Below are 24,007 nucleotides of genomic sequence, written 5' to 3' on the forward strand. Positions count from 1 at the left end.
AAGTCAATGTGAAGAAACCTCTTCTCCTGTGCCCATACCAAAACATCTCTGACTCCTAACGCTTCTGCTTGCAAGGCCGATTCAGCGCTGATGCGCACCTTCCCCCTCTCGAGTTCCTTTCCCGTATGGTCGAAAGCAATCCAACCTACCACCGCAACAAAACCCCGTATCCAGCTAGCATCCACTTTGATCCTTACCACCGCGCAATTGCTGTGATTTCCAATAAGGTGAACGGGGTGTCCATTGCGAATGGCCTCCCTATCTTCATGTGACGAACCTTCTTCGGAATTTTGTACCAATGACAGGGGTTGCTTTGTAGGTGAGGAGTTGCACAGCATTTGTATTTTCTCCCTAACTGAATTATAAAAGCATCCCGTTATCGTAAACAGGTTTAAATCCAAATTCTGGAAAATGACGTTGTTCCTTAACGAGCACAAACCCCATAGGACTGCCACAAAGGTAATCAATTTGTCTTCACCCCCTTCAATAGTGGACAAGTATCTTATCCAGTCATAAATCCAGTCCGAAACCGAAATCCCTGCAGCACTTTCGACCCGGATGCCTAAAGTTGATCCCGCCCAGAGTCTCCGAGCGAGGCTACAGTCGCGAAAGAGATGTTCCAATGTTTCAATGCATTTTTGATCGCCTCTACACATACTACAATAAGGTTCAACATCCAGCTTTCGTTTATGGAACTAACTCCCGGTAGGTAAAGCCTTTACAATGATCTTCCAGAGAAGTATCTTCCAAACCATAGGGAGTGGTAAATGCCATAACGTTTTCCTACAGAACTCCCTCCCCCGATCATTGATTCTTGATCTGTCTTTACCGGTGCCTCTTGTGGCCATGTACCTATTAAAAATAAGTCCATATCCACTCTGGGCCGTAAAGACCCCGACCTTCGTGTATGGCCAGAAAACCGAATCCCTCAATCTGATTTCGCTTGATGGGATGGCAAGAATTTGAGTTGCCCACTCATCCTCGAACACGGCATTAATAAAAACAGCATCCCACTTTCCATTCTGTTGAAAAAGGTTCCTTACCTGCAGCTGTGCCATATGGCTATGGTTCAGCTCAAGCCACATACCCTTCGGTTCCGGACACATTCCCCCCACCCATCTAGAGGTCCACACATTCAGCCTCGAGTCCGTCCCGATCTTCCAACCAATGTTATCCAGAACAAAAGACAGCCCGTGTAAAATGCTACGAATGCCCTACGAACTGCCAGATCCGCTAATGGGGCGCATGTCATGTTGGAAAACCTGAGAACGAAACAATTTTTGCCTGAAGATTCTGCAGAATAAAGAATTCTCTCCAGAGACAATTCTCCATCCGTGCTTGGCCAACAAAGCTTGGTTGAGACATTCGACATTTCTGATTCCTAGCCCGCCCCCACTCTTAGGTAAACTCGGGAAATTTTTGCTACACCAGTGAACGTTATTCCCCATCTTGCATCCCGCCCACCAAAATTGTGCCAAAATAGAGTTGATCTTTTTTGCCACACTTACCGGAATTTTAAAAACCGATAGAAAGCAATTTGAGAGATTGGATAGAACCGATGAAATTAGGGTAAGTCGACCCGTTGGTGATAGAAAAATCCCATTCCATGAAGAGATACGTCTGGTGATGTGCTCGATAAGAGCACTAAAAATATCTTTCTTTGAGTCAGTAAACTCTGCCGGAATCCTCAGATATTTTCCAATGCCCTTGTTCTGTCTAATCATGAAGATCTTCAAAAGCCGCTGTGCCTTTATCAACGTAGTATTTGGACTGAAAAGAATTCCGGATTTATCTAAATTCAATTGCTGCCCGGAAGCCTCACAATAATCAAGGATGATCCTCATGAGATGCAGGGCAGAATCATCCTTATCCTTAAAGAAGAAAACCGAGTCATCCGCAAAAAGCAGGTGAGTAATTGGTCGAGTTTCCCGAGCAAGCTGAACTCCATGGATTTTCTTTAGGTCGTGTGCATGGTCGATATTACTGGAGAGTACCTCCATACACAGTAGAAACAAATAAGGTGAACGGAGGGTCACCTTGCCGTAGCCCACATCGAGGACGAAATTGAGGCATCGGGGTCCCATTTACAAGGATTTCGTAGCTCACAGAAGTGACACAGTTCATAATCAACGTTCTCAAATGCTGAGGGAACCCAAACTTATCCAAAACTGCCTCCAAAATATCCCATCTAATTCTGTCGTAAGCCTTACTCATGTCTGCTTTAAAAACACCTAGGCCCAGCCGCCCCTTTTTATGGCGAGATATTTTATGGATTGCCTCATGTGCCACCAGGATATTGTCACTAATACACCTCCCTGGGAGAAACGCATTCTGCGTTTCGCCGACCAAAGAACCCATAATTTTTGCCACCCGATTAGCAATACATTTGGACACAATCCTCATCATGATATTACAGAGACTGATAGGGCGATAATCAGAAACTCCTTCCGGACTCTCCTTTTTAGGAACAAGCGTAATAAAAGTTCGGTTCACTTCCTTAAGGAGCTTACCTGAGTTTAGGATGGAGAGGACAGCTTTTGTAAAATATCGTTTTACCATGGACCAACAACGTTGATAGAAAACTGCCGGAATGCCATCAGGCCCGGGGCTTTTAGGGCCCCCATCTGAAAAACCGCCGTACGGACTTCTTTAGCTGAAAAAGGGCGACTGATCCGGTCAGTATCATCCTGGGAGATCTTACACTTCAGGTGTGTGAGAGAATGCTGAAAAGCAGACCGATCCCGCCACACAACCCCTTCCCCCTCAGCTAAGAAGAGTTCCATAAAAACATTATCAAACTCCCCCCGCACTTGTCCCTCATCATAGAGTCATGCCCTATCAGAACTTTTCGCCCCGTGAATATGATTCCTTCCCGTGCGTCCTTTCACCCAGTTGAAGAAGAATTTCGTACAAGTGTCCCCCTCCACCATCCACTTAATTTTTGCACATTGTTTCCAGAAAGTCGATGCTGCTCTTGCAAACTCGGTAACTTCCTCATTTACTTTTGAATACTCCTCCTCTCCACCCCCAGTGATGGCCAAAGTCATGCCGTGTTCTAATCGTTGATCAAAGTCGTTCCATTTTCCACCCCATTCAGCCCTTTTATCTAATGTCCATCTCTTGACACATGTCCGAACCCTGGATAACTTCCTAGTTACACGGTAAGCCGGGGATCCCGTATCCTCCATATTCCAAGCATATTGAATCCTTTCCATGAACGCCTCATGGTCCAAAACCCAAGCATCCAGTTTGAAAGGTTTACTTCCAGAGGTTCCAACAAGATTTAAATCCACTTCAATCGGCGCATGATCCGATATTTGGATGGGATAATGTTTAATACCGGTATTTGGGAACAGAGAGAACCAATCCTTAGAACCATAAGCTTTATCTATGCGCTCGTAAACCCTCATATCTCCCTTCCTATTATTACACCACGTGAACCGTGGACCCTTAAACGGAATGTCTATAAGTTCATTACGGATTTTCCATAAAGTGAACTCCTCGGCTGCCCCTATAGACCTTTGACTTCCACTTAGTTTATCACTCCTATACTCAACTTGGTTAAAATCGCCAACCATAAGAAATGGGTATTTACACGTCTTAATCCAATCCTCAATTTCGCATAGAACGGAAGCACGCGAACTCACACACGGTGCCCCATAGACAAGGACCAAGTACCATAACATACCATTATATTTTCTTACTGAAAGGATGATAAAGTTATTACATGCCATTACCAACTCCATACGCGACTCCTTACGCCATCCTACCCATAAACCTCCCGAAACCCCTACGGCATCCACACCAAAACACTTAGCAAAACCGAGTGTCCTAAACATGGGGTAAATACGACTAGCATTACATTTTGTTTCAATTAAAAACAGAAAATTATAATACTTGCTACCTAATAACGCTCTTATTTTTGGAATTGTAGGGGCGAGCGTGTTGTTGAGACCCCTACAATTCTATACTAGACCCATCATGGTGAACGAGGAGGTTGTGAAGGCCCAACCTCCGCAAAGCCGTTATCATCTGGTAATGTTCCACCTCCATTCACAGAGGGGAGAGACGGGTTATTAGATTCCATCATCACAACATCTTCAACATTGACACGAAAACCCCAAGTTGGTTTTGGTGTCTCCTCATGTCCCTGACTTCCTTCCCCGCAAAACCTCTTAGCCATCTGTCTCAGATATTCCTTTACCTTTTCAACAGATTCCCGAGCCCCTTCAGGAATGATATATTCCCCTGCATCAGTACAACACTTTCGTTTTCTTGCTCCTCTAACTTCCTCCTTGAATTCATCTGTGAAATCAGAGGTATGATACACATTAATTAAACCCATACAACTGTCAGAATTGTTGCCTACTGGTAACACAGCAAACAAGCGAGCTCTTGCCCCTACTTCAGGTACATCAAAAAGCCTTGGCTCATGGCTCCCCATTGGCATCTTACCTTTGTCCTTGCTGATTTCCATATTAGACTCCATCTGAACAAGTCTTCCCAGAGGTGGCAGATTTGATGAGCCCTCATCCAATTCATGGCCGTTCCTGGCTATAGCATTTGAGAAAAAGGAAGGTTGGGAATTCTGAGACTGCAAGTCATCCCCAGTAACCTCCTTAGAACATAAACTAGGCTGACCAGTGAGAGTCCCACCACCTGTAGCAAGCTGTAACTCAATGGTAATTTCTCTGGTGTCATCTGAAGAAATCACAATAATCTCCTCCTCATTCCAACTCTCAGAAGGCAAATCTGGGTCACTTGAAACTGGATCAGAAAGCCACTGATGCTGAGACCCCCCCTGTAATAGCTGGATCATTCCCTTGGGATGCCCCATCAGCAGCCTGAACATGGAGCACATCAACAGATTCAGTTGTTCCTTCATCCATAGCCACTATCATCTGACCAGCTTCCTGATCTGCAACACCATCAGTCTGTCTTGAACCCTGACCCACCTGCCTGGAACTCTGCCCTACCTGTCTAGTAGTCCCATATGGATAATGATAGACAGAGGGCCACCCCTCCAGAGGGAGGTCAAAAGTCTGATTGTAACCCTTATGCTCATCCTCCATATGTGCCCAGTCCAGGTCCCCTTCAATTCTGTTCAGGATGGCTGACTGATGCCTCTGGTCACGATCTAAGGCACCAAAAAGAGTGTCCTGGTTGGAATAAATGACATAAGGGTCCTCTGCTTGAATCTGAGCTAACACCCCTTGTTGTAATATATTCAGATCCTCTTGAACTTCCAATTCTTCACATGCACTGTGAAACACCTCATGTGTTGGTTCACCTTCATCTAGCCATCCCCCAGCACCTGGTTGTGGATGATTAACCAGGCCCATCTCCACATCTTGGGTTTGAGTAACAGCCTGCACATCAACCATCACAGCATCCCTCGACCTTCCCTTATTCTGTTCACCTGGATTGTTAGTAGCTAGTGTGTTGTTATTAGTAGCCATGTCCACATCACCTGCTCCTTGATTACTCTGCCCCCCTCCCTGTTCTCCTACGTCACCCCCAGCCTGTCCCATCCCCATGCCACTGTTCCCCATGCCATTACCAACCTGAAAGACTACTGGTCCTGCAAAGGCTTGAGCAGTGACCGCAAAGGACATGCCAGGTAGAACCCTCCCCCCTAGTGTAATGCCCAAGTCAAAGTCTACAGCTCTTTCTGGTGACTCCCACCTTCTTCTCCTCCTATTAAGGCCCCGAGCATTACTAAGTCTTACCCTAGAAGATAGATACTTTGTGGTAGAGGGGGTAGCACGTAAGTCTAGATTAAACATGGTATGGGTGCTATTAGTCTGATAGACTGGAAAACCTTTCTCCACTGAACGGTCCAGCATGCCATTAATGCCAAAAACAACAGTCATAATAGACTCTCTACATTGTGACCCCTTATGCCCCACTTTACCGCACTTGATACAATATTTAAAAATTTCCTCATACCTGAATTGGACCCATAAAAGGTAACCCCTTTCCATAGCAAGGAAGAAGCCAGGCATTAAAGGTTCATTTAGTTGAATATGAACCTTAACCCTTAAGTAGTCGTTGTCTGGAACTAGGTGGAAAGGCTCAACATGATAATTGTGACTAACGAGCTTACCCGCAATATGAGCCACTGGCATTGTTAAGTACTCAAAAGGGAGTCCACGGACACGAACCCATACATCTGCATATGGAAACCTGACTGTACGCGGTACAGTGTCAGGGAACCACTTCGAAAACACCATTACAGCCCCATCAATAGTTGCAGTTGTTCGCTGCAACAAACCTTCCATATCATCCTTTTCAGTACAATGGAAGACATAAACTTCACCCATTCTGAAAGCAGTGATGGTCTCCTTGGTTGTCCACTTCTTACGAATCACATCATTAATCAGCTCCGCCTCGAAAAGGCGGTAGTCAACAAGGAAGCCCAAGACGCAGCAGCTCCAGAAAGCCTTTGATTGCCCTAGCTCAGCTGTGTCAATGTTAATCACCCCCCTGATCTAGGATACCTCCACAAATTTGCGTGCAGAGGGTTCATTGGGTTAAATTCAGCAGAGGGGTGGGATTGATGGTAGTTCTGATGGGTGTGTGATGTGTGCTGCAAATCAAAATCAGGTTCCATTTTACTAACAAAGTGATGTTTTGAAGGAGGTTTATTACTGGAAAAGTACTCTTGTTCCGTGGATTTGTAACGGGATTTTTTCTTGTGATTAAGAAGATCGATGAAATGTGAGGAATGGGATGAAATTCCTACAGCCATAACCGCAGTTTAAATAGCAAAAGAGAACTTATTGGAAAAACGCACAAGACTGCAAGAGACCCCGACGTTTCAAATCAACGATGCCCAACGAACCAATCACCTCGAGAATAAATTCTCGAGCCACACTAATAAATGAACTACCAATTAAGACAAAATCAGGAATGATTATTATTTTTGGGAATATGAAAAAATTGGGAATAAAATCAATTGCAGAAATGCAGATAGAAAACTTAGGGTTTTAGGCCCCAATTAAGGACGCCTAACTCAAATGATTAACAACTTTAGTAGAGTAGCTGAGTAATAATGTACTGTAAGATGGGGGGATTATGGGTAAATGCAGACCCAATGAACATAAAAGAGACTGATTGAAAATTGGGAACGAGGAAAAGAGAGATTTGAGATGAGAATAAAAATGGAGGTAGCTACAGTAGGTGTAGGAAGAAGCACTCCAGAGGGGTTTAGATCGCTATAATTAATGGTAGCTACAGATAGGATACGATGAGAATTAAAGATTATCTGAAACTAAATAAAAGAAAGTTCTTTTAAAGAAATCCCCCTTTTGAAAAAGAGGATTTAGGGTTTAAAACACCCAATTAATTTCCCAGGAAAGCAATCATTAGATACCCAAAAACGGAAGTTGCAGAGATTAAAAGTAGGATTTAGATAATTGATGCAGTAGGAAATATAGGATAAAGGAAACCCCCAATGGAGGATTGAAGGTGGCTATTGAAAGAAACGATGAAGCTCTCAAAAAACGAGAGGAAAGCTCTCTCTAGAATTTAGAGAGAGAAACACCCTTGGGGCAACTTTTTAGTTAGAGGTAAGCAAATCATTAAGAAGGACAAGAATAAAATATTTGTTTGTTAGCGAATATTTTGTTTATCAACAACAAATGAGTTCCTTGGGGCAACTTTTTTTCCTATTATCAATTCAATGGTGTCTTTAGTGGAGTTTACTTATGGTAGGAAGAGCATTACAGATTTACAGTTGTAAGTTGCCAGTTGAATGAACCAAATTTTAGTTCAACTCCTAAAATCTAACACTCATAACTCATGACTCATGCCTCGTGACCGAATCACGCACTTTTATAGCCTTGTTACACTTTTACGCTAAAAAAGCGATTAGGCTTACGGATTAGTCAACATACCCCTAACAAAAAAAATACTCCTTTCATTTACCTATTTTTACCCAATTTGTTTTATTACGGTTTCCAAAACGCCACTTTGACCATATTTTATCTATATGTTATTTTTTTTCTTGAAATTTTTTTTTCGTAAAAGTTGTTTTGATATTAATTGTAAATGTTTTTTTATAAATAAATAATTTTTATTTCCAATTTATTGACAGTCAAAGTTCAGAAACTTTGACCTCCAAAAACTAAATGGGGTGAAAATAGGAAAATTGAGGGAGTATATAGTAAAAAATTGACAAAACCATGAAATGCAAAACTAACTAGAACTTTTATAAATTCATAGCTTGGGAATTTCATTAGTATAAAACGTACAATACATTCAGGAGTAATTGTTAATACATCAGATAAAGAACTTGAAATCATTTTTAAGAAATCATTTAAACAAAATTTCGATGAGATACTAGGCAAGAGGCATAAAAACCAAAGCCTTAAAACCAAACCAAGTTGTCAATCCAAGGAGTAAGACACTCCTCTTAGGTATAGTAACCTTTCAGATACCGTGATATTATCACATGATCTTATTAGGCTTACAAATTGCTCAGACATTCAGAGTAGGGGAAGCACTACTAGGCTCAACTCGCTTCATCATGAATGACTCTGGTTTGTTTGACATGTCGTCATCATCATGGTATGCATAAGCAAACCCACCATGTCGAGTAAGATCCATACCCTGAGTCTCATCATGACTCGAGATCCTTAGCAAGTTAAGCTTCTTTAGCGCGTAAAACAGTGGGACCATAGTTGCGGTGACCCACCCAAATATAACAAGTATCTGGACTACTTGAGCCGCTAAAAGTCTTCCACCACCACCCATGAATAGTCCATAAGGCCGTCCCGTCCCATAAACCTCCTCAACATAGTGCTTAGCTGCGAATAGGCCAGTAAATAGTAAACCCCATGCTCCACACCCACCATGTAATCGTGTCTTTGCCTCCAAATAGTCATCATACTTTGCTACCTCGGCCAATTTGTTAAACCCAGTTAAAACCCAAGAAGCCACAAACCCACAAACAATAGCAGCCCAAGGCTCAACAACGGAGCAACCCGAAGTAATAGCCGCAAACCCACCCAAAAGTCCATTACACACATCAATCACATTCCAATGACCCACCAACAATCTCTTACTAAACAAAGTTGTCAACGCTGCAGTTGATCCAGCCAATGTTGTTGTAACAGCTGTCCTTGCAATCCCACTCCATTGACCATAATACCCTCCGGGTGAACCATACGCTTTTAAGATAGTCAAAAAAGAACCAGGGTTAAACCCGTACCATCCGAACCAAAGCAAGAAAGTCCCAAGCACAACTAATGAACCACTATGACCCCTCAAAGCCACAGACCGGCCGGAACGATCAAACCGGCCAATCCTCGGTCCTTCAATAAGCGCTCCCCATAAACCTGCTATCCCACCCACCATGTGGACCACTCCTGACCCTGCGAAGTCAATCGCACCAGACCCGAATAACAACTGATCAACGGGCCGGATTGGGCTAGCCCACCCATCAACGGACCAAAACCAATGTGAAACGACCGGGTAGACGAACCCGGTCAAGAAGGTGGAGTAAATCAAATACGCCACAAACTGGGTTCGTTCCGCTATGGAGCCGCTAGTAATACCAGCAGCTGCGATAGCGAAAGCCCACTGATATAAAAAGAAACTATAATCAAAATTACCCGACCCGTTAGAAGCCGGGATATCATGCAAGCCAAAGAAATGACGGCCAATGAAGCCATTAGAAGGCGCGCCGAATGCCAAAGCAAATCCAAAGAGATAGTATGAGAGTGAGCCTGCGGCTGCGTCGAGTACGTTGGTAAGCATGATATTCATAGTATTCTTGGCTCGAACTGAGCCAGCGCATAGCATTGCGAAGCCAAGTTGCATAGCGAAAACAAGGTACGCTGAGAATAGTAGGTAGGTGTTGTCCACTGCATAGGCTACTGTTGTAAAACGGTCGCATAGGTATGTTGCGACTAAAGTCGCGTTAGCCGAGCCACCCAATAAAGGGATTAGCTCCGATGCTTGGCATATACCGTTAGACATTCTGTATATTTTGTATTATCTTTTGGAAGAGGAAATATGTGATGGATGAAAAATGGGGGTTGTAAAGATATAATATGGTAGTTGAATAATATAGAGGGAGATATATATAGTTGTATTTGATTCCCATTCCGAGAGGGTGTACAAGTGTGTACAGTTACGAAATTGTGATATAGAAGAGTGGTGTGGGTTAACTTATCTATTTTTTAATGATTATTTGTTGGGGTTTAATAGGGTACGACAGTTTTCAACTTTGGCTGCTCCAATCATCCATTTTTTTCTATTCTGTGTTGCCCAACTTGCACATATTTTGTGATTTTGATATTTGGGTATTTTTATTTTTATTTTTTTTAAAAAATTCAAGATTCTATGTTTGTAGTATCTTCTGATTGATCAACCATGTAAAATAAAGAATTTGCTAGTATTAATTCGTCACTCTCTCAATCAATTGTTTACATGAAAAAAAAAATTATCTATAAAGAATTTAAATTTCATAAGAACTCTTGTTCTTCTAAAATTGAGTAAGTCCCTTTAGGTAATAGGAAATTTTACAAAAACTCTAATTCTTGTAAAATATTGAGAGATGTGTTTACATAGTCCCCTTGATAACTAGGAATTCATGTGAAATTCATCTCCCATATTCCAATTTCCAACCAAACAATTTTCTCCATTCCATATGAATTGCAAAATCATGGAAATTGCAATTTCTCTTGCAAAACAAACGACAAGTAATAACAATAAATTTAATTATGGTTCCATAAAAATTGTACATGGTGCCTGATAACAATAATGACACAATATATGAAAACTATTGCAAGATAAACAAACATAAATATGTAATGGTATGTCTGGGAACTTAGAAATGGATTTGAATTACGGAATTGAGACATTTCAAGTATTTGGGAACCCATAGAATTTGGAATTAAAATTGGACTTAATTTCTTATCAATTTCAACCTAGTTAAAATTTGTCACTCTCAAATTCCTACCATATAGTAGTCATTTCAATCACATCACTACTTGATTACCTTTTTATTTCATTCCAAGTTTCATCGTAATATGTTAATCCCAAATATTTTCCATCTCAATATTTATTTTTTCTAAATGACAAAATTACAAAAATAATTTTGGTGGCTTCGACTCATACTCCACCCGCCCAATTCCAATTCCATGAGTTCCCAAACGTCATTGAGAAATTAAAATACGGAATCGAATTCCATGTGATCTCCAAACGAATTTTTGGATTTGGATTTGGAATTAAATTCAACATTTTGATTTTTACAATTGAAATCATAAAAATGAAATCAATTCTGGATTTTCAAACACTACCTAAGGTAATTTAAGAAATAACTCAATTATTTTATATTAAAGAATACGATAATATTAAGGCATTATTTGGTGATATCAAGTATTCAAATCGTATTGCGGAGTATTAATTTTGGGGCGTTAACGCTAGGACAATACTAGATCGTACCGATACTCAGTCACAATTGGTCACGCCATTTTATTTTTCTTGGGGAAAACAAGAAATTAGAAAGTGATTGAGATTTACAAAGCATTACGAACTTGAAAATCGACATATACGTATGCTACCTTGTTACGCTATTGTTGTTTAACATTTTGGAATTCTGTTAATCGACAACTCAATATGCAAAGTGACATAAAATGCATGATGATTCATGTGAAATGGCCAACTTGTTAATGTGGTTATGAATTACTTCGAAAAAAAGTTCTATTAGATCCTGAATTGGATCTACTATACATAATAAATAATACGTAAAAATGGTGATTAAGTCTCATAATTTTCATCAATTGTCAGATTAAGCCCCATAAGCGATAACAATAGAAGAACTTTATATTAAATTCTTCTTATGCTGTATCATATTTTATTAGTTCTAATGTTTAAGAACTTTTGCCTACAATAGATGAAATTTGTATAAAGTTCTTAAATAAAAAATATAAAATAAGTAATTGGTCTTCCACATTTTTCAAAGTATCCTTATTGATTCTCAAATTCCCATGTATGAACTCAATTCTTAAAATTAAGAACAACCTTTTACTTGCAATATATGGGTTCTTAGTGATCACCGTAAGACTAAGAACCACTATTGTTATTACTCTAACTTACAAATGTACCAATTAGCCCCCATAACTTTGAGTAAAAGTGAATTAAATCCATTTTTTTAATTTCTAACCAAAATTGCACCAAAAAATCAATTTCATCCATTTATACAATTTATCAATACAATAAACTTTTTTATATATTTATAAATTGTATGAAATTTATTATACGTTTCGGGAAAAAAAATATTTGAATGAATTACATAAAATTTTTAATTTTTAGAGAAATTTCATATGTACATATCTGTTAGGCCTAAAATCTGGATATGGGCTGACTTGGGGCAGCAGGCCTGGAAGCGTTATGGGATGCAGGATATCAGGGAGTCAGAGTGCCAGCGTCAGCAAGCAGCGTAGAATATGGGCTTTGGTCCACGCGGGAGAAGCTTATGAGAGTCCAACATCTTGCGAGATCCGAAGAAGGAAAGTCCTACCCAATGTCAAAATTAGGGATAACTTGGAGGGAAAGCAAGAAACCCTAGCCCAACGAGCTCCCCTATATAAAGAGCCTCGATGCAAAGAAGAAGCATCATCAGAAAACACAAGAACTACACCCTAGCATTCATAGCAAGCATACGAACTGTATTTCCTCTCGAATTATAGTGAAAATATTGGTGGGATTCCGTCTCCCCCCGCGGTTGTTTCCCACATCGGGTTTTCCGCGTCACCAAAATTGCTTGTGTTCTTTGTTTACATTGCTCATACAGGATAACACACGACCATCATTCAAATCATAACATAGACCTAACTCTAAGACCGCTTTAACCCTAAATTGGTAGAAATTTACCAAAACAGTTTGGCGCCCACCGTGGGGCATAGTGGTCGTCTTCATTAGTCAGTCTACTCAACAATCAAAACATGTCCGGACACAAAGAAACAACCTCAGGCAACGTCGGTGGTGCACCAACAACACAGGTGCCGCCCCCTTCAGCAGAAACACAGATACCATCTCCCTCGGCAGCAGCGGCAGCGCGTACAACTTCGGGTAAAATCACCACTGCTGCTCAGATACCAGCAGCCAAACAAAGTCAGAGCTCCCAGGTGGCAGCAAACCCATCTTCGGGAAGGGCTCAGACTAGAGATCCAGGAGTCGCTCAGGGACAGCAAGAAGTCATTCAGTCAGAAAAAGGAGCATAACCCAGGCAACAGATTCAGGCTCCTCCGAGTCCCACCAGCATCATGATAAGCGGGTTGGACACGTTAGCCAGGGACCATCAGGACTATGCAGAGCGAAAATAGAAGCATGAGATCCCAGATGGAAGAGGACAACAATCTCCTCCGAGCGCAGATCAACGAGTTAAGGAACCAGGCCGCTAGTTCGACCCCTTCGATGCAAGAAGATAGATCCAGAGGGCTGCCAGAAGAAAGCGGGGATCGAAGGCAGACACGGGTATTACCACAGCCAAGAGGAGGCCTGATCCCAACAGGACTGGGGGCATTAACACCAGACGAGGAACCAGCACGCCAAGAGCCTACACCCACATCAGGTGCGGTGGGACAGCAGAGAAGCATGGCTACAGTTGCGGTCCCAATAACCAGGATGCCAGTTACGAATCAAGTTGAATATACCTGGGAAGGCACTCCGGCGGCAGCGACATCGCAGGCACGTCAAACAGAAGCCCTAGAACAGCAGAACTTTGTACGAGGAGCAGAACGCCAGTCACAGGGGCATCTGCGACCCACCGGGAGAGAGACATACATAGAACAGCAGTACCAGGAACTACGGAACCTCCTCCGGAGGGTCCCAGGAATGCCTCTGCCTATGGAGATGGATGCACCAGAAAGCTATGCTGACTCACCATTCACTGACGATATAGCTACAGTGGCCTTACCAAAAGGATTTAGCGTCCCAACGATGACCCTCTTCGATGGAGCCACGACCCCGTGATCATATCACAATTCAAGCGAAGATGATGGTTACTACCGCCACAGGAGCCTCAAAGGAGGCATGTATGTGTAAAGGATTCGGTTCAACCTTAACCGGAGCGATATTATAATGGTTCGTTGGCTTGCCTAACGGGACCATAAGTTCATTCGCCGATCTGGTCAACGCTTTCAACCAACGGTTCTCCGGCGAAATGAGAACACCCAAGCACCAAGTGATCTATACGGGATCGTGCGGGAGATAGGTGAGTCAATCAAAGACTACGTCACTAGGTTCAATGCGGAAAAAGTCTCAATACGAGGTCCGTGATATGTCCATCGCCATCAACGCCTTCGAGCGGGGCTTGGATAAGGAATCAAACCTCTACAAAGAATTAACGATGTATCCTTGTGAGAGATTCGAGGAAGTCCAAAGCAGAGCTACTGCAGCGTTAAGGTTGGAAGAAGATATACGAGGCTAGAAAGGGTATAGCAAACTTCGACAAGACAAGCGAAATTCGCACTTAAAAGAAAGACGACGAGTTAAGCCGTCACAATGAGATCCAATGTCGCGAGAATAGCGAGAAAAAACTCAAGAAATTGACGATTCTCCGCATCCTCCTAAGCTATCGAATACGGATTCAACACCGGAATGGAAGGATGCTGAAAGCACTGAGGAGCCTGGGTGATCAGGTAAGGTGGCTGAAACCTCCCACTCAGGACCGACCCAACGACGACAGAGACAGCAGCAAAAGATGCGAATGGCACTAGGACATAGGTCACAGAATAGAAGATTGCTACAAGTTGCAGAGGGAGGTGAAGTTCCAGGTACGCAAGGGAAACTTGGACCACCTGTTATCACGTGGGGGCAAGCAGGATAGAAGAGAAGCAGCAAATCAGGTGCTTCCTTCTGCTCCACCCATATGCACGAAGATTATTAACGTGATAACAAAGGATCGAGCTAAGCGGGTTTGACATATTCCGCCGCTAAGAGGAAAGCCACCGGGAGCAAAGGGGGTCATCCAGAAACTTCGTACAGAGTAAGCCAGAGCAATTTACCCCCGGTAACTTTCGATGAAACTGACATGGAAAGCGGCGCAGAGCAGCATGACGATGCCCTAACTATAACGTTATCCATTGGCAATTGCACCGTACGGAAAGCATTGGTAGATACAGGGAGCTCTGTGAACCTTATCATGCTCGAAACCCTCAAAACCATGGGTTTCGATAAAGAAAACCTGATAAAGAAATCGTGCCCCACCGGTGGGATTCAGGTGGGGAGACCGCGCATTCGGTAGGTGAGATAACCATCCCAACGTATATTGAAGGAGTTAATAAACTAGTGAGATACCTAGTCATCGAAGGTCCAACCACCTACAACGTGATACTAGGAAGACCGTGGCTGCATCAGATGAAGGCAGTGCCTTCAACATATCATCAGTGTCTCAAGTTCCCAACACCATAGGGCACGGTTACGGTAAAAGGAGATCAAGAGGAATCCAGAAACTGCTATACCCAAGCCCTCAAGGCTACAACCAAGCTCCCCTCATAGCAATTACAGACCGGGCACCTCGACGAGAATACAAGGAGCCTCCTCGGAGGAGCCGGACCAGACACACACTGGACGAGGAGCACCCGGATAGGACAAAGTGTTGATTGGGGCAACTTGCGATGTAGAATCGCTGCAACCGGGCCGATTCAATTTCTCAAGAACAACATGGACTGCTTCGCCTGGTCCCACAATGATATGGTGGGCATAGACCCATCCGTTATTTCGCATAAATTAAGCGTGAACCCAAGCTGCACCCCAGTACAGCAGAAGAGAAGAAAATTCGCGGCAGAAAGAAATGAGGTCATTAACAAAGAAGTAGACAGTCTCCTGGCAGCAGATAAAATTAGAGAAGTCAGTTACCCTGAGTGGCTCTCTAACGTAGTAGTGGTGCCCAAGTAGAACGGCAAATGGAGGGTATGCGTAGACTTCACAGATATAAACAAAGCTTGTCCCAAGGATCCCTTCCCACTGCCACATATCGATGCAATGGTGGACGCAACTGCAGGACACGAGGTACTCACTTTCCTCGATGCCTGGAGCGGTTACAATCAAATCAAGATGCATCCACAAGATCAAGAGAAAACAGCATTCATGTCGGAAAGAGTTATATATTGTTAGAAGGTCATGCCCTTTGGCCTAAAGAACGTCGGGTCCACCTATCAACGGTTGGTACATAAAATGTTCAAGCAACAAATATGAAAGACCATGGAAGTATACATTGACGACATGGTGGTGAAGTCTAAAAAGAAATGCACATGGAGCACTTGGCAGATACCTTCCAGACGTTAAGGGAATTTAAAATGAAACTTAATCCATCCAAGTGCTCGTTTGGGGTATCTTCAGGAAAATTCCTAGGGTATATGGTGACCCAGAGGGGAATTGAGGCAAGCAAAGAGCAGATAAGAGCAATACTCCAGCTGGAATCACCCCAGAAGCCAAAAGATGTGCAGAGGCTAGCAGGGAAGGTGGCAGCCCTAAATAGGTTCATATCAAGGGCCTCGGATAGGTGCAAACTGTTCTATGATATATTGAGGAAAAGTCAGAAATTCGAATGAACTGAAGAGCATGAAAAAGCATTCGCAGAACTCAAAAGCTACCTAAGCACGCCACCACTACTCGCGAAACCTGAGCAAGGGGAACCACTATTTTTGTATCTGCCAGTCACGGAAGCAGCCGTAAGCGCAGTCCTGGTCAAAGAACAGGAAGGAATGCAGCATCCCGTGTATTACATTAGCAAGTCTCTGCTCCCTGCAGAGACCAGGTACACTTCCTTTGAAAAACTAGCATAGGCTTTGGTTACCGCTTCTTATAAACTGCGGCCGTACTTTGAATCTCACACCATCCATGTCATAACCAATTACCCGCTAAAGACTATTATGAGGAAGCCTGAACTTTCAGGTAGAATGACTAAGTGGTCAGTACATCTTAGTGGCTATGACTTGCAATTTGAACCCAGAACGGCGAGAAAATCCAAAGCCCTAGCAGATTTCGTCTCTGACTTCTGCCCCGCCACCCGTAGGGAGGCAGAAGAAGGAATGGTGGCAATAATAGGGAATCAGGATGGTGAAATATGGACCTTGTACATTGATGGAGCCTCAAATGCAAGAGGGGCTGGCGTAGGTCTGGTCCTTCGATCTCCTAAAGGAGACATGATAGTGCAAGCCATTAGGTGTGAGTTCAAGGCAACCAACAACGAAGCCGAGTATGAAGCTCTTATACTTGGGATGCAGATGGCGTCAGGGCTCAAGGTGAGGAACCTGAGGGTATACAGTGACACCTTACTTGTGGTAAATCATGTGAACAACGAGTATATAGCGCGTGATCCAAAGATGATAGCTTACTTGAAAATAGCCACAGAGCGAAAGTCAAAATTCAGAACATTCAAGATAACTCAGGTGTCGCGGGAGCAGAACGTGGAGGCAGACGCTCTGGCCACGTTGGGATCCACCTTCCAGCCCGCAGAACTATCAAACATACCGATTACTCATGTGTTGACCCCAGCCATCCAGGGAGAGCCAGATCAGAAACCAATGAAAGAGGATGTACACATTCAGTGTGCACAAGGAGCCAGGACGCTGGTTTCTGCGGTAGGACTGCAGGATGCAGATTGGAGGGTTCCATACCTAAATTGGCTAAGGGATGAGACACTCCCTGAAGACAGAAACGAAGCGCAAAGTTTCAGAATAAAAGCTTCCAGATACATCATGATTGATAATATTCTCTTCAGGAAATCATTGGCAGGACCATGCCTCAGGTTCTTAGGCAAAGAGGAAGCTGAAATGGTACTGAAAGATGTGCACATCGGAGAATGCGGGAATCACGCTGGAGGACGAAGTCTGTCAAACAAAATTTTGAGACAAGGGTATTTCTGGCCCACCATGCGCGCAGACGCAGTGAATCATGCTAAACGCTGCGAGTCGTGTCAAAAGGCGGCTTCAAAGAATCCACCGGCCAATGAGAACCAATGCATCCGATTATCTCTCCATGGCCATTTATGATGTGGGGCATGGACATAGTGGGTAAGCTGCCCAGGGCTCCAGGAAACAGAGTGTATATGCTAGCTATGACCGATTACTTCTCAAAATGGATTGAAGCAGAACCAATGACAGAGGTAAAGGAGCAACAGGTGATCTCTTTCATCAAGCGCAACATCATAAGCAGATTTGGGATACCATCCGAGATCATATGTGATAATGGGTCCCAGTTCATATCAGACAACACCGAGGGCTTCTGTGCAAGATGGAACATAACACTGAGAAAATCAGCCCCCAGATATCCACAAACCAACGGCCAAGCGGAGTCCAGCAATAAAATCATTGTGGAGAACCTCAGAAAACGCCTGGAAGAATTGGGGGGAAAATGGGCAGATGAACTACCACTGGTACTCTGGTCGGATAGAACAACACCTAAAATGGCAACAGGTCAAACTCCGTTTAGCCTTGTATACGGAACGGAGGCAGTGATACCTTCGGAAGTTCTGGTACCTGATCGGTCCGTTTCGTGTTCACAATTTAAGGTGTGGTCGTTGGGTCACGTCCGAATCAAAACACAATTTATAACTTCACAAACAACTCTACAATTAGTAAAGAGGCAAGTAAAGGTCGGATCCCAAGGGACGGGTATTGAAATGAGATTTCTATTGAAACTAGTGGTGTCTTAGGGGTGTCACAATTTGGGTTGATGTAGAAGGTCACTAACTAAAATAGCAATGAAAATAAACAAGCAAGATGAATTAAAAAGGGGTGTAAACAATTGATTAAGAAGCACTAGGGTGTCATGGGATCATAGGGGAATCATGGGAATTGATCATACAAACATGTTCTCAAATTATAACCAAGCAATTATTGTTGTGATGGATTGAGTTGGGTTATATCTTACAATCCTAGGAAAGTTTGGGTCCCGGAGCCGAATCGATTAGATTGTACAACACCTACAAGTCGACTTAATCTTCCCTACTCAACAACATGCATGGTCTAATGAGACTCGAGTTGGTTTATGTCTTACAAGTCTCATTGAAAAGATAGGTGATGGTAATAAATGCAAGGATTCATAGGCTTAGCATTTCATCAAATATAACATATGCATGAGTTGAGATCAAAACAAGCAAGCAAATAAAACATGAAAGCATATTAATTTAAGCATGAATCATTCCCCATGTTGGTTTCCCCTAATCACCCATTAACCCTAGCTAAGAGACTACTCACTCATTATCATGTTGATCATGCTAGCAAGGTTGTCAATCATACCAACAAAATGAAACATGATGAATAAATGAAAGTAATTAACAATAATTAAAAAGGGATTAAGAGAATTATACCTACTAATGATTCCAATAATAAAGCAAAGATAAAAGAAGTACTTGATGCTTGATTGAGAGGTTGTCAATCTCCCAATAATAACCCAAATAATCTTCAATTACCCAAAATAAAGGATGAACAAAAGAGAGATTAAGGAAATAAAACTTGTATTAGAACTTGATTAATTGTTGATTACAAAACTAAAGAGAGATTTGATTGATATTAACTACTCTAATTATTGATAAGAAGAACATCCTCTTCTAATTAGACTAATGAGGTATTTATAGTGGAAATTAGGGGGATGCATTAGGGTTAACTAAGGGCTAAACTAGTAATTACACTTTTTAGATTGAGCAGGGAGGAGCCGGTATTTTTCGAAGGAAGGGCTTCTTTCTTTGTAGCTTGGAGAAGACGAAAATGCGCCGTAGAGGAATCCGAGCGGATCAGGGTTGGGACGGGCGGATTATGGCGATGGAACACGAGCGGATTCAAGAGAATCCGGGCGGATTGTGGTGGCTAAACCCGAGCGTCTTGGTGGAAAACCGCACGGATTGTGCAGGTGGAGGACGGCCGGATTGTAGACAATCCGCACGGATTGTGCCTCAGCAAGACTTCTTCTTCTTTTCTTCCCTTTTCTTCATAAATTCCTTGGGGATTTCCTTGGGGACTCAAGGATCCTTTCTCAACATTGCTCATCTACTATCATATGTACAAAGGCCTTCTAATCTTGTCTCTCCTTGATGCTTGGTCATTGAATTTGATCAATTTAGTCTCGTTTTGCCATGAAAATGACCCAAATATGCACTAAAAAGTATGGGAACAAGGCTAATTCAGGGGCTAAATATGCGCTAATTATGGTCACATCAAATATCCCCAAACCGAACCTTTGCTCGTCCCGAGTAAAGAGGTGACAAAGACTAGGACCATTATTTAAACTAACCTAATAACATAACCGATATGAGACAATTAGCGGGTCTCACTCCGCCCCTTCAACTCACAACAAGACAACCATGAGGTAGGATGCCTTCTTGCAAGGCAAGGTGGATCTTGCCAAAATGGTGACACATCCAAACATTAAGCACACAAAATCACATAATGGATGCATCTACAAAAGAATAGCCACTTCCTCATCAAGCGGCAGAGGCACTAAAGAGGAACAAATTTAAGAGCATGTAATCCTTCACAAATACTAGTTCAACAAATTACTAAGGCTAAGAGGATGGCACTAAATCACCTCCAAATGGTGTTAAATTAGACTACTTTCGTCCTCAATTTCCAAATGCTTTCGTCAAGAGCGATCAGATGGTGGTGGAATGATGATCCCTATGATGCTAGTAGCATATGACATGACAAGTTTCGAATTCTCTACAAAAGTAAAGGTTATGGATCGTCCCAAGCTCGACAAATTGGCTTGACAAAAGGCTTTTTGGGAATGAAATGCTCAAATCTTTATACACAACAGGTGGATATGACTAGTATTCAAAAATTGACCTCATTCACTTTCACATTTCAAAAATTTAAGATGGGGTTTGTCCCTTCCGGGCTAGTGTCCTTTGCTTTCGCCAATCGCTTATTAGGCAACCGGTTAACCTCTAGACAATAGCTTTTCGGGGTGATAGTCACTCTGTCTCTGGGCGGCCGAATTCACAACCGTGTGGGGGCCCAATTCAATAGATCCCGCTCCAAAGCACATCGAAGTGGTACGCCTCCATCAAAAGAACTTAAATTTCTCAACATTCAACAATTCATAACATTTGTGGTTTCCTTGGCATTAAATTACTTCCACATGACAAAACTTTCGAAATGAGCACTTCAAACTTATTGATAGAAAATATTTTTGGGTTGCCTTACCACAAGGTCAATCAAGGTCACCTAGACAAGTTAACCAAGTCCACAACGCATCACGGGGTTGGATAGGTGACTCACATGCAAACCCTTGACTAGGCTTTGGGTCATGGGTCAAAAGATACTAGTATGACACTATCTAGGGTGTTTTACAACCATTCTAGTAGGCAAAGTTTTAAGTTGAACAAGTATTTGTAATGGCTTAGTGGCTCTTGTCAAAGTTCCTAATTAGGCATTTTTCAAAATATTTCTAACATGCAACTACATGCTATGATGCAACTAATATAAACATCCTAATGCAAGTGATTCTACCAACTAATATGACATATAAACTAAATGCAAGGCCTAAGTTCACATTGTTATACCGCATCAAACAAAATAAAGCCACACAGTCATTAACATAAAGAGGAAAAAGGAGATTGGAAAGATCATACCATGCGGTCTTCATTATCCTCATGTCTCGGATGTGGCGTAGTCAATCAATGTGAACAAGGATAGAACAAACACAATATATACAAAACAATATATACACAAGACTACACTACAAAAGGAAATAAACATGTTTTTGGCTTTTTAATTTTTTCAAATTTTTATGATTTTCAAAATTTTTCAATTTTTTTGGATTATAAGAGTTAAATGTTAGAATTCTCATCCCCACACTAATATGGGCATTGTCCTCAATGGCCAAAATGATGGAAATTATGCAAAGATGATGCATGATTTCTATACTAAATGCAATCTATACTAGGCTACACTACATGATGCATGGTTTTTGTTATGACGGAGAGGATAATTTAGATTACCTCCCATTGTGTATGCATTAACTTCCCCAAACCAAGTTAGACACTATTGCTAATGTCCAAGGGTGGGTGTAGTTCATGCACACTATGCAATGCATGAAACTAATTTGTCATTTTGGATTTTGAAAGTGGGAACGATAAAATGAGAACACCTCAATGGTACCGAGGTGTGAGTCCTCTATGGTGCTAGGACTACTCAAACAATGATCAAGAAAATAATTAAAACAAAGAGAGAAATAGATAAACCATGAGAGGGCAGGAGCCTTCAAGGCTTGCTAATCTTCTATCATATCATCACCATCATCACTTTCCTCATTAGAAGTGGTCTCATTGCCACTTCCCTCTTCATTTGCTTCTTCACTTTCTTCTTCACCTTGCTCACCATCCTTTTCTCCTTCTTCACTTGCTTCCTCATCAATGTTATCATCAACTTCTTCATTACCAACAACCTCATTGTCACCCGAAACGACCCTAGATGCACCCGGAAATAGGACTTCTCTATCCGCCCAACTAGGCAAAGGACATGATGGATCAAGTAGTCCTTGCCTAGCGAAGTGTAGGAGGGGTGGATATTGAGCCAAGTAAGCATTTTTCCGATCCTCAAAGGCTTGCTTGTGCATTGCTTGCATGAGAAGAGTCAAATAATCATTTCTTGCTTCAACTCCTTCCGGCTTGAACTCTTGATACTCAAAGGGGTAAGGTGGTGTGACAATGGAAGAGGAGGGCATTTCAAGTTCACCCTTTTGTTGTTGGATAATATACTCGGCCTCTTTAGAAAGGGGAAGTAGATAATTGGTCCGGTGGACGCTTAGACGACAAATCTTTGAAGGCAAAGTGAACGATCTAGCTTCACTAGTGAGCCATCCATACTTGGTGTCAAGAGGGTTATGGGCAACCCACTTGTACTTGTGTATCATAGTATGCAAATCAACAAGATGACCACCCTCCTTTGCTTTATACTTGTTATCCTTGTTGAAGTTAGGATCAAAGTACTTAGCTAGGATAGTGACTAGGCCGCCATTGACAATAACGGTAGTGCCTTTCTTCCCACAATAAATGTTGAGCCATCTATCTACCAAAAGCCTCAAAGAGTTGAAAGGCTTGGTGTGTACTCTTCCAATGTTCAAAGCCGATTCAAGAAGAATAAAATCAAGTTTGGTGAAATGGTTGGTATCTTTCCTTGCAATAATGGTGTTTCCTATGACCTTGTGCCATACCCTTATGCCCGGATGGTGGACTAAAAGAGCACGACTCGCATGAAAATCCTCAAATTTCCTTCCGGAAATTGCCTCCCAAAGAGGGTCGGGGTCATACTTTCCATAATTCTTAAAATAACTCGGTTCATCACTAAGACCCAAAATTTCACCCAATTCCCTAAAGGAAATGCGTCTACTAACATTAGCTAGACGAAACTCGAGATTCTCCCTAGTCTCAACTTTGGTGACTTTCAAAGAACTTAAAAACTCCAAGGTAAGGGAGGGGTATGTCAATTATTTTGATTCAAACAATTTCTTCAACCCCATTGCTTTGAAAAAGGCTCTAGTTTGCTCAAGGACACCCAACTTATCCAAGGTGTCTTCACAAATAAATTTGGTGGATTGAAATGATTTCCTAGCAAACTTGGCAAAAGTATCTCTATGGGTTTCGGAAATAAAAGTTACCTCTGGATAATGCAAAAGTTGATCAATTTCTGGAGTAGAAGATGTTGTTGCTCCCATAGAAGGTTGTTGTTGTTGTTGCACTTCCAAGTTTGGGGTTGCTACCACCATAGCCAATGCTTTCTTTGCTTGAAGAGCCTTTTGCCTTTGTGAAAGTGTCTTTGGTGCCTTTGTTGCCTTTGTTGCTCCCTTAGTCCTTGCCATTGATGAACTAACCAAGAAAAGAATGAAAAATCTTCAATTTGTAGTGTACCCAAATCGATTTAAAGGTGAAAGGCTTTGCCTTTATGAATTCAAAAATCGACTCAAAGGTTGAAGATTTTGTGCTTGTGATGTGAACATTATTTGCGCACATTTAGTCCCCTAATTGAGCCTATTTTGCATACTATTATAG

General features: G+C 42.2%; 3 protein-coding genes across 3 annotated transcripts; 1 reads left to right on the forward strand and 2 right to left on the reverse strand.

Moving 5' to 3' along the window:
• Window positions 1-2,828: 2,828 nt before the first annotated feature.
• Window positions 2,829-3,839, reverse strand: LOC141641016 (uncharacterized). The gene has a single exon (XM_074449694.1). It carries the CDS (start codon window positions 3,837-3,839, stop codon window positions 2,829-2,831), a length of 1,011 nt encoding a protein of 336 aa, XP_074305795.1.
• Window positions 3,840-8,192: 4,353 nt separating this feature from the next.
• On the reverse strand, window positions 8,193-10,160 carry LOC141642823 (ammonium transporter 1 member 2-like). The gene has a single exon (XM_074451766.1). It carries the CDS (start codon window positions 9,982-9,984, stop codon window positions 8,482-8,484), a length of 1,503 nt encoding a protein of 500 aa, XP_074307867.1. The 5' UTR covers window positions 9,985-10,160; the 3' UTR covers window positions 8,193-8,481.
• Window positions 10,161-16,889: 6,729 nt separating this feature from the next.
• LOC141641017 (uncharacterized) lies at window positions 16,890-18,011 on the forward strand. The gene has a single exon (XM_074449695.1). It carries the CDS (start codon window positions 16,890-16,892, stop codon window positions 18,009-18,011), a length of 1,122 nt encoding a protein of 373 aa, XP_074305796.1.
• The last annotated feature ends 5,996 nt before the right edge of the window (window positions 18,012-24,007 follow it).

Source organism: Silene latifolia, chromosome 2 (assembly GCF_048544455.1).
Source record: "Silene latifolia isolate original U9 population chromosome 2, ASM4854445v1, whole genome shotgun sequence".
In the NCBI taxonomy this organism is placed as follows: domain Eukaryota; kingdom Viridiplantae; phylum Streptophyta; class Magnoliopsida; order Caryophyllales; family Caryophyllaceae; genus Silene; species Silene latifolia.